This window comes from Euprymna scolopes, chromosome 30 (genome assembly GCF_053919585.1).
Source record: "Euprymna scolopes isolate OS-2025 chromosome 30, ASM5391958v1, whole genome shotgun sequence".
NCBI lineage: Eukaryota > Metazoa > Mollusca > Cephalopoda > Sepiida > Sepiolidae > Euprymna > Euprymna scolopes.
Genome location: NC_136511.1, coordinates 22519887 through 22532106, shown reverse-complemented (window position 1 = coordinate 22532106; position 12220 = coordinate 22519887). Strand labels below are relative to the sequence as shown.

At 35.2% G+C, this 12220-nt stretch overlaps 1 protein-coding gene across 1 annotated transcript in view; it reads left to right on the top strand.

The window, feature by feature from the left end:
• LOC145254713 (uncharacterized) overlaps positions 1–12220 on the top strand; it is a 392254-nt gene that overhangs the window by 316430 nt on the left and 63604 nt on the right. The window contains exon 6 of the mRNA XM_080113385.1: positions 2585–2694. Within this exon, the coding sequence (XP_079969511.1) occupies positions 2585–2694 (110 nt within the window). The remainder of the gene's footprint in view (positions 1–2584; positions 2695–12220) is intronic.

Here is a 12220-nt window from a genome sequence, read left to right as displayed (position 1 = left end):
CTGATTTCGAGTTCAATTGCTGAGCAGTTGGTAGTTAATAATTGCGTTGCTGAAGCACAAAAAAGAAAAAAAATATACATTCACACACACACACACACACACACACACATGAGGCAAATATAATTAATTTCATATTGTTTGTTTCATTTAATTCATTAACCTGCAAAATTAATTGTATATTTCGCAAACTTCTCGTCTCTGATGAGAAGAATTGCATTCTTTGAAACTCCATGGAATTATTCCATTTTTAAAATTTTATATTTACTCCTTGTCGAATAATGAACATTTTGTATAGCTACCTGAAAGGGTTGTAATTTTTTAAGGGTTGAATAAATATTTTATAACTAGATTTATATATATATATATATATATATATATATATATATATATAATTATTTACTATAATCATTATTAAATCCATACATATACTAATGTTTCATCTTTTCGAGAATCTTCAGTGCAGGGAGTCACGATTTACACCAGTCGATATATTCGAACCTGGCGACAGAAGCCATATCTGGCTTCATTAGCAAGGACCATATCCATTGGGCGACCTGTTAACTGCGGGAAATAAGTTGAAATTTAAACATTTTATTTAATAGTTTTTTTACGTCAGTCAGAGTGATATAATCATTATATGATGATCTGCGCATAAGAGCTAAATTGACCGACCTAATTGAACTGAAAGTGCTCATCGAAAAGAAACGAGTTTCTTAAAGGGGCTGACAGGCTTATTTACTATAATAATTATTTAATATTTACAGATACATGTGTTTCATCCTTTCGAGAATCGCAGGTTGTAACGATTAACCACAGTCGATAGATTCGAACTTGGCGACAAGATATATCTTGCTTCAATAGCAAGGAGGGTATCCATTCGGCATGAGTTAACCGCGTGACATAAGGTTGAAATTTAAATTCATTGCTAAATAATACATATGTTTTTAGTAGAGTCATAATAATAACCGATTATTTAACATTAAATTCAAAGGACACTAAATGATTTAAATAATAATGATTAAAAAAATAGCAGTCCCTTTAACGTGTAAATAGCACTAATCTGATAATCTGTATTCGTTTCAAAATATAGTAACCAGCATCAATTCCATTTTTCTTATTTCGTTTTCAGGTTGAAACAAGTAACGTAGAAAGCAATACAAATGCCGACTCAACAAACAAAGGTAGATCAAATAAGACGTGTATTAGGAAAAGGTATATTTACAGGATATTTACATAATGGTGTCAAATAAGAGAGTCTTTGCTGGAGAAACACATCTGCTCTCGGCGGCCTTCGGTGGCTTCTGGTTAACACACACTCAGACTAACTGAGTCTTCCTATTTATGTGTAATTACTATCCGCATATGCAAATGAATGTGTGCCACCACAATATTTCTCATGACTCATACTCATTCCCAACGAAGGCGATTGAAATATGGCGCTATAATAATACAAGCCAGCAACGACATCGTTTTATGCTTCGATTGCCTCTCATCAATATCAAAATATCAGTAAACAGGGATTCTATAAAAAAAAAAAAAAAAAAAAAAAAACAGAACCTTTTTTCATAGAACTACCCAACTGGGGGAAATCTGTTTCACTTACCTGTTTTATTATTATAATATGGTTGTGTTCAAGTTCAATGCAAACAAGTTTTATTTAGCCGGCCCTCAAATAATCAAATTACTCATGATTATTATGCTGCTGTCACAATGGCCAACGTAAATTCATTAAACCTTATCCTCGAATAGCATTCGCACCTTGATAAGGATGATAGTCCTGTAAAGAAAAGAATATCTTTAAAAGTTGTAAACCTATACTAGCAATTTGAAATGCCAATATTCCAGCTAATTGGTTTCTTCCTTTTTATAGGATCCATGTAAATTATGTTTTATTGGGTATAAACTATATTATCATTATGTTAAGGCTTATTCATAGATTTAGTGCAGCCAATGTAAGTTATTGTTTATCGGATACTAGCAGGCCTCCGGCGTTGCCCGAACCTTAAATATGCATAAGTATTTAAATTCATACACAAACTGAGACATGTGCATGCGAGTATTATGTTTTTTTTTCGTTTTTTTTTTTTTTTTGTAAACAGTTCACTTCTTGTAGGTATCAACAAAAAATCGAGCTGAGATCGAAACCAAAACCTAAAGACATAGAGTCAAGTACGGAAACGTCTATGCCAGATCGACCCGGTTTTTAAAAATGTTTTCAAACCTACTTATTATTAACATAATCAATCTGTCACGAGAACGATTCGCGCATGCGCATTCGTGAAACAGTTTACAAACAGATAAAACCACTATGAACCCCGCGTACCAATTTTTCAATTTAGACTCGTTCGAAGCCATTTTTTTTTTAGAATAAAAACAGATTAAAATATTTTTACACGTCTGGAAAGTTTATATACCAAATCTCAGATCTGTACATACCATATTCGTTGAGTGTATAGGTTTAGAAGTGTCTTCACACACACACGCATTCTCACTTTTATAGAAATATAGATAGATAAGACAGATGTGTCATTATATAAAACCTTATTCAAAATGATGGAAACATAATTCGATATTTTCTTTGTAGGGAAGGAATGGAGAACTTACTTCAGCAACATTCATATTCCAGATCCCCAGTTCGAGGCTTCGACGGAGATTTTGACGACGCTAAACACAAAGACTATGGTTTCCTTGGTGGTAAGCCGCACTTTTTTTCACAATTTTCTGTTCATTTTTGTTTGATTTTTTTTTCTTTTTGTAATAGGTCGCCAAATATTCAAGATGAGAACCGTTTGAGAATGAGAATCTCGTAACATTAAAAAAAAGCTATTAAAACGATAACGAGTTTCATAATAGGGATGCTTAATATAATAGGACTAAACAATTAACTTGTGGTAAAGCTATATTGCAGGAATTTGTTTATATCAGATATGAAATCTAGTGGAAAGAATTTTCGCGGCAACATGTACCGCAGATAAGAAACATTTGCGAAAGAAGCTGTTTTTGTGTACATTTGACCTAACGTGATGCACGCATAAGAAGAAGTTAATTTTGTTCTTATAGAATATATTAGGACATCAATCATGAACCAGGTCTTTGGTTATATACTTTTTTTTAACAACTAGCAGGACACATTAACCATTGTTGCCCGGTGTTAGTATGCTCCCCACGCGTAAAAAATAGAGTATTTTTGTTGTTGTTATTGTTGTTGTTGCTGCTGTTGTTGCTGTTGTTGCTGTTGTTGCTGTTGTTCGTGTTGTTGTTGTAGTCCAAGCACCAACCTTCCCACATTATAAATGGCTTTTAGAATGGATACCACCAAACACGCTATGTTAAGAACAGCTCATATATATATATATATATAGAGAGAGAGAGAGACACACACACACAGACAGACAGACATACAGACAGATAGACAGACAGGCAGACAGACAGAGAAATATAAAGGAACAAAGCGAGTTATGTGTTCATCAACGTTACTTCTTTATTTCGAGACTTCCTCTGCCTGAATGAATTCAAGAAAACAAAATCACCAGTACAGATATTTGAACATTTTCTTGTCAGAGACAGCAAAAGACGTTAAAAATTAAAAAAGGGGTCAGTTTGCATTGTTAAAGAGAGGAAGATTTAGTCGTTAATTTTTTTTAAAAATATATGACGAATATTCTCACTGTGTAAAGAAAAAAATATATCCATTAAAATTCAAATATATGCGCGTAACTGAAATAACATAAGTGTATTTTTCTTATGAAATTTATTGATTGAGATGATATGTATAAATCATTATAGGAAATGTTTCTATGGTGCGAGAGAGTTATCCTGCGTGTACAATAAAATTATCTTCTTTTAATAGAAGTTTACCTATTAATGGCGCTACATTAGATAAACCTCTACTTTCTTTAATTGTGCTTGAATTTGCAATAAGCACTGATTCAAGAAGTCTCCGGCGCGGGTTTTTAAAAAATAAATTTAACTATTTTTGCTCGTTTGCAGTCAAAGATATGATTATACTGCAATGAATGAGAGAATAACGCATTTCTTATATCTTTTATGTTCATTGAGCCTTTTTTCAAATTAACACTGGGTTTCACCAACATATTTCTGATACTAATTTTGGCAAGGAACAGTGTCTATGCCTGCATTAGAAAATGGGTTGTTTTTTTTAGTATTTGTCTCATAGTTTGTGATGTGATTTTTATAATTGGAATTCCTAATTAGTTTAATGGGTTGCAAATTATTGTATTATTGGTGTGTGTAGGTAAAAGAAGATGTCTGATAACGAGATAAATGTCTGGTGTATATAATTTTTGTTTATTTATCCTGGAAAATATTTGTGTGGTTTTGTGCTTAGCATTTAATATGACATATTTGGGACATTGCACGGTTTTTAAAGTATTTATAAGGTATTTGAATTCTTTGTCCAGATACGCTGGACTGCAAATTCTGAATGCACGGAGGAAGAAAGCAGTTATCATACCTGCTTTTATTTTGTTATTATGGTGTGAGTAGAAATGTATGTAACCATTTTTGTGTTTAGTTCTGCGGTGAACTTTGAAGTATAGTTAATTATTGGGTTTTATAATAAGTATCTAGAAAAGTTGATGAGTTTTTGGGACGCACTATAAAAAGTACTTGGGTGATATAAGCTATAATCTGAATATGTAATGGTCTAACTTTACCCGTTAACATCTGATCTAAGTTTGTGTGCATGGTGAAACTATCAGGTGTAAACTACAAATGCATATTTACGCATGCATAGAAAAATATATTTAGTTGACTTACTGCTTTTCAATTATTTTGTGTCAATTCTCATGCCTCTATTTAGATTAGCAAAAAAACAAAAAACAAAAAAAACTCAAATTTGTTCAATAGTTTCAAATCTAGTATATATTAATTTTAAATCGGTAGCCCAAAATTGGTTGAATTGTTAATAACCACCGTACGCACACAGACAAACTCATTATATATATATATATATATATATATATATATATATATATGTGTGTGTGTGTGTGTGTGTGTGTGTGTGTGTGGGTGTGTGTGCGTGCGTGTGTGTGTGTGTGCTTAAATTTCTAAGCTATTTAAGGCGATTAAAGTTGACTGTGTGGGTTTGATCCTTGCTAATGGTGTCAGAAAATGTCTTCGTGGCCGGGTTCGAATCTCTCCACTGGCGGTAATCGTAACATCCTGCATTGATTGTTCCTGAAAGAATGAAAAACTAATGTATGTAGGTATTATTATTATTATTATTATTATTATTATTATTATTATTAGTATTATTATTATTATTATTATTATTATACTAATAGGAAGAAGAAAAAGAAGAATTAAAAGAAAAAGAAGAATATATATAACATTTTAAAAATGTCATTTACTTCCAATTGGCTGGTAATTGCCAATCTAATTAAGTTTAATTGGCACAATACCAGAGAATAAACAACGCCATCTATATTTTTTTTAAGAGAGAGAGAGAGCGATGCCTGATGAGATAGAAAGAGAGGGGGAACCACTACAAAGATGGAAGAAAAAATGAGGGGAAGAAGAGGGTGAACGTCATCAGCGCCACCCCTACAATTTATACTGTTCGCTTAGTTTTGAAAATATATTTACATGATAAATACGCCCCTCGCCATCAGCCTCTACCCTCATCCCTTGCAAAATAATTATGATCCTTGCATTTTATTTAATAAAATATTCATTTTGTGTTAATGCACGACTCAATATAGATTCGTATTTGTTTATATCATCCCGTCTTTTTATAGTAAATTTATGCGCAATTATTTTATTACAGTGAGATTTCATGGAATAATAGACTTTAGACGTGAACGCGGACATGATAATAAAGTTTATATTTTCATTCGGATTTATTTTCTCTACCCAAATTCATTCAGTGCAAATTTTAAGCGATATCGAACAAATTAATATGTTTACTGACCTTTTGGGGTCAAACGGCATTAGGATTACACAAATTATAATCTTGGGTCGTATACTACTTACTTATTAAGAGAAATATGACGCAGGGCACGTAAAGTGAAATTCGAAAACTCAGCGCCCCCGAGGAGAAACACAGTAACCTTTCAAAAGTGTTCGGCCAGCAAATTAGGTATTTCGTCGCTAAGAGCGATTAGCAACAGACTACTCGCTTCTTACAGGGAGACTACCACACCTAGGAGAGTGGACAACTTAGAACTGCACAGGTCTAGTATCATACCGCAAGCAGCATAGAAAAGTCTTTACTAGTATGGTCTAGACTCTGTTTATAATAGTGCCGATGTATGAGGTACCTTCAATAAGTTTACAGACTTTTTATACAAGCATTTAAAAGTGCCGTAGCCTCAAGAAAAACTAGTATGTTATTGCTATACATCTTATGATCCTTTTGATTTCAGATTCAAAGGAACAGCTGCAACCGAAATTGGAATACACCCTTCTAAAGCCTTATAGACATAGCTGATGAATTTTAAAGCGCAATCTAGAAGTAAGGACACTTTAGAACACAAGAAATTCAAGAAGGACAGCGAGTCTATGAAAGGTACTGAGGGGTGTGAGAGGATTAAATAAGTCAGATCACCAGATCTGATTGGCCAAATAAAGAATTTCATGGGCAAAGACCGTCAAGTATCTTTAGAGACAATAAATGCGCAGTTTGATGTTAGTATGGGACTGCATACTCATTATGCGCGGGAAACTGTAGATGTGGAAGATTTGCGCGACGTTTGTCCAAATGATTATTCGTAAAACAAACAAACACACGTCAGCTTCTTTTGGGACACCTTTATATATATATATATATATATATATATATATAATCAAATTTTATTGAAAGTTTATTAATTTTTTTCCAAAAACATTATACAGCTGTAAGAAAGGTATACAAAATTTGAATTATCCGACAAGAAGTACAAACCAGCAAGAGATCCATTGTTTTCAAATTTATTCAAATGAGAATATATTGTTTGTAATTTCTCTGTCATTAAATACGATTAAATATTATATTTTACTTCATGAAATATTTGTTATTATAGAGTCTATTGATTTCATTGACTATCATATTGTACCCAATATATAGTAGTAATTGCAAAAGTGTTTTTTTTATATAACTTGAATGATATATTATTCATCAAACGATGTCTACAATGAAAAGGTTGAATTTTTCTTCTAGTCGAGTAAGTAAGGCTATTTACATTGAGAGCGTACAAGTGCGCTAACGTTATCGGCGCAAATTCATGTTAAAGTATATGTTAAAGGATCCAAGAACTAAAATACTCTAGCGATGCAACAGGAGGTCAATTCTTTTTTGAATTCTCTCTAAGATGAAAAAATAGTGGTAGGCGCACAAAGTCATATTTCATCTCGTGTTTTTAGGCATGTGAGGAAAATCTTGGCCTTCGGGCCGGGATCAAGGTGTAGTGTCTGTTCCGGCAGGTGCTGCAAGCAAAGACCATATGTGGGGGCAACCCCACATATAACACCTTGGTCAATGTCGGGGCAACCCTTCATATCAATTGTCACTATCCAGCTCCCTTACTCCCCGGGGAGTTGGTCCCCATTTCCGCTTCACTCCTCACTTTAAAAATCGGCCTTGTGCCTAATTTGCTCAGTGGCGGAGCAAATAAATACCTCAAAGTGTAGTATCTGTTCCGACATATACTGCAAGCAAAGACCATATGTGGGAGCAACCCCACATATAAGACCTTGGTCAATGTAGGGGCAACCCTTCATACCAATTGTCACTATCCAGCTCCCCTACTCCCCGGGGAGTTGGCCCCTATTTCCCCTTCACTCCTCACTTTAAAAATCGGCCTTGTGCCTAATTTGCTCAGTGGGGGAGCAAATAAATGCCTCAAAGTGTAGTATCTGTTCCGACAGATACTGCAAGCAAATGCCATATGTGGGGGTAACCCCACATATAAGACCTTGGTCAATGTAGGGGCAACCCTTTATACCAATTGTCACTATCCAGCTCCCCTACTCCCCGGGGAGTTGGCCCCCATTTCTCCTTCACTCCTCACTTTAAAAATCGGCCTTGTGCATAATTTGCTCAGTGGCGGAGCAAATAAATATCTCAAAGTGTAGTATCTGTTCCGACAGATACTGCAAGCAAATACCGTATGTGGGGGCAACCCCACATATAAGACCTTGGTCAATGTAGGGGCAACCCTTCATACCAATTGTCACTATCCAGCTCCCCTACTCCCCGGGGAATTGGTCCCCATTTCCCCTTTACTCCTCACTTTAAAAATCGGCCTTGTGCCTAATTTGCTCAGTGGGAGAGCAAATAAATACCTCAAAGTGTAGTATCTGTTCTTCAGATGCTGCACTTCAATTTCTTGTTCTCTGTCAGTTGAGAAGAAATCCTTCACGACTGAGACAATGTTGATTTTTGTTCTTTTTCTCCACATTAAAAAAACGACCCTGGTGTCTAACTCTGTCCCGTGGGGAGGCATTGTAAATAGGAACAAGTTTTTGAGTATTATCCGATATTTTGTTTTTCATATTCAAATATACGTATTGTGGTGTAATTATTTGTAATAATTTACGATGAAACACTAATAGTGAAATAAATATATATTAACGAAAATACATAAAACACGGGAAAAAATTAATATATTTTCTTAATTCCTGGAGTATTTGGTGACGACTATACTTCCCGCGTGGCCGTCTCTGACTGATTTAGTAAACCTCGTCACCCGGAAGTGGCGTCATGGACGAAAGTGACATCATCGAATAGTTCATTATTCCAGGCAATACATTCCATCCTCCAAAACATTATTTCCCTTTCTATGTAATCGATTAAGCATTTTTTTTTATTACTATCCAATGGGTTTCCTTTTGTGATGCGATTGATTTTATTTATAATAAATTACGACACAACTATCTGAAAAGAGGGATACATCTTTTCTCTTAGCGACATAGATGAGTTGCTATAGTTCTGTTGCAAAGAAGATCGGAGGAGGAAATATAAGTAATTAAAGCTTAATTGCAATGTTTGTCAAAAACATATGACTGCCTGATCATATGATTATCGAAGATAAACTCTAAGTCAAGTGAAGAAAGTTAAGAATAGAGACTGCAAGGCTGTATAAATCCTTACGGCAGAGGGAGACTTATTGATTTATGAGTCGGTGACTCATTGACTTTATAAGTTAGATTAGAGGGGATTGAGGTGGGTAGATATCCGAAGAATTTACTTCCAGGAATACCTTGTAAGTTTTAACAAAATGTGAAGAAATATCTTGCTAATCCTTAGAACTGAGTAATTTGTATATTTATTTATTTATTTGCGGACTGTTATCCTTACCTACATAATTATTGTTTCACAAGGTATTGGCCAACTATTTCTCTGGCTGTCGCCAAGTGGTTAACCACGACGCGATAGGAATGCTAAGTATTTTAAATGTATCCTTAGTAAGTACTGCCTTCTATGATTCTGGTTTCACCACGTTTTCGGCATTCGGGTCCTGGCGCAGTGGATAAAGACGTTGAATATCTATGGACCTAGGTGAGTATTGTCTGAAGATAGCGGTTTCAATCCTACCAAAATCAAGCCAGAGGATCAGTTGGCCAAACACGTAGTGTGCCGACAACAACTATGGAAGGCAGTAATTATTGAGGATGCAGTTAAGAGACTCGGCATTCCTATCCCGTCGCACTTAGGCACCTGATGAAGGCCAAGGAAAAGTTAGCCGAAACGTCGTGAAACAAAAACTATGGAAATAAGGATAAAAGTCTTCAAATAAATAAATATATCTAATTGCTCAACTCCCTACTTAGTGTGTCGCTGTAGACATGGTTCCCAATCCAGGGCCGCTCTTCTCCGGGGCAATGTGTCTCAACATTTGAGTTAAATAATAATAAAACTGATCTCCTGTCTAACCTATTTGCAGTAGAAAGAATAAACATAAAGGTCCATCGACCAGTTTGTGGGCGGTCAAAGGGGAGAACGTACGTCGGAAATTATTTGTTCCTCTTACGCCAGCGACTTCAATGCTTGTCTTCCCTTTCTTGCAGCCCCTTGCTGTAACCACTAACTACCGATACGAACCGCAAGAAAAACAGAATAAAACCAAACAAAAATCAGAACGTACCGTCGGTGACAGCAATCTATTTGACCTGGAAGCAACCCCGCCCGTGCTGCACGAAGCGACTTGACTCTCTCACTACGCTCCTTTAACGGCAGCCATATTCTCCCTAACCCGACGGCTGGAACAGATTAAATGCAATGATGTTGTAATGTAAACGATATTTGCGCCGGTAGGTGGCGTACAAGAGTTAAGTGTTAGCCAAGTGGCTGACGTCTTTATTCGATCGATGTTCGTAGGGCGCGGGAGAATGGAATTTGGAGGAGAATGAAGAGAAGGATAAAAGGGGAGAGGAAGAGGAGGTGGTGCGAGGTGGTTTCAGTTTTGAATTAATGGGATTGGGGCGATGAAGAAAGATAATGGCTTCCGTGACTTGAGAGAATAACAGACAAGGCGTAGATTTTATAAGGGCGGGGGAATAAAGCGGTTGATGGTGAAGGAGAAAACTAGAGAAGTGAAAACCAATTTTGAAGTAGAATAAGAAAGAGGTTTGAAAAATAATTAAACGTACTGTGCAGTTTTGGAACTACACGAAAACGATTACGTAAACAACCGGAAATAGCCGAATCAAAAACAAGACGGCTTTTTTGGAAAAAATAAATAAATAAATAAATAAAAGAAATACGTAGAAGTTTGATCATTTTTATGGCAATATATTTTTCAACAAACGTGAATGAAATATTTTTACATATGAATGTCTGTTATCTGTTTGACGTGTGTTAAATGTAATTGTCTTTAAGATGTTGAGTGTATATATATATATATATATATATATATATATATATATATATATATATATATATATATATATATTCATATATATATATCCATATATATAAATATATATATATATATATATATATGTATATATATATATATATTTATATATATGTATATAGGAGTCAGTAAAGATATAATTTTTTTACATAGGCATCACCACTTATCAAGGCCCAAAGGCCACTCGAGGATAAGGATAAAAGCGTGCACAGTAGTCAAATGGCCAATGTAGTAATCGTTAGAAATAGAAATTCGGTAAATTTATTAACTTAAGAGGAACGGCTCATCAAGAACTTGTTTAGGTTGGACTTGAAGACAGCCATATTGTAGTCAGCTGGAAAGCAGGAAAATGGAAGACTGTTCCACTGGCGTGCAATTCTAAGAAAGAAGGTTTGTTTATGGAATCTACGTTTACGTTTAGGCATAGATAAAAAGTGAGGGGAATTATTGATAGTGTTTTCAGCTAGAGGAGTGTTTCTTGTGAAAGCGTGGCGAGGGGAGACCATAGATTGGAGCTCAACCGAGCACTTGCCATGAAAATAAAGATAAAGCAGAGACAAACTCGCAGCATCTCTTCTGTGAAAAAGAAGTTGAAGGGAAGAAAAAAGTGCATCTCCTACGAGGCTACGAAGTCTATTTTGAACTCTATCAAGGCAAGATAAGTCCTTTCTAGCAGCTCCTGCCCCAAATGTGGAAACAGTACTCCATCCTTGGACGTACTTGGCTCTTATATAGATAGAAAATTGCATCAGCAGTGAGATATCTAGAAGGATCCCACCATTTTTCCAGCGGACTTGGCAACGGATTTGAAGTATGTGTTCCATTTCAGAAGACAAAATAAAGCCCAAACTATAGATTAATATATAGAGGAATATTCATTTATTTGATAAAGGTGTACATCAATTAGGTGTGTTGGGTAAGTGAGAACTCTTTATACCATGACGTTTCGAAGCCTAGCGCTTCTCATCAGATGAGTGGGCAAGATGCTATGTTACATAATAAGGATGCGACTTCTAGTGATAGTTATATTAGGAGCGAAATAAATTATTGAGGCTGTTGTGGGAGCTATATTGATATAGTGATATAGGGCGATATTGTTTGCAATATATAATGCATGTATGCATATAGCATATCTGCCATGGTGGTGGTTATGGACAGTATGTGTGTTTAAATTCTCGGGGAGAATATAGGAAAGTTACTTGAAAAAAGGTTTCTTATTTAACCAAATGTGTAGATGTGGTGTAGCTATGAATGGTGTTTACGTGGGATAGGTGGTTTATGTTATGCCGGTATTTTTTAGCAGGTGTATCTGGGACCATTACACCACTTAAAAAGATATAATTTATTAGGAGTAATAGTAAGAT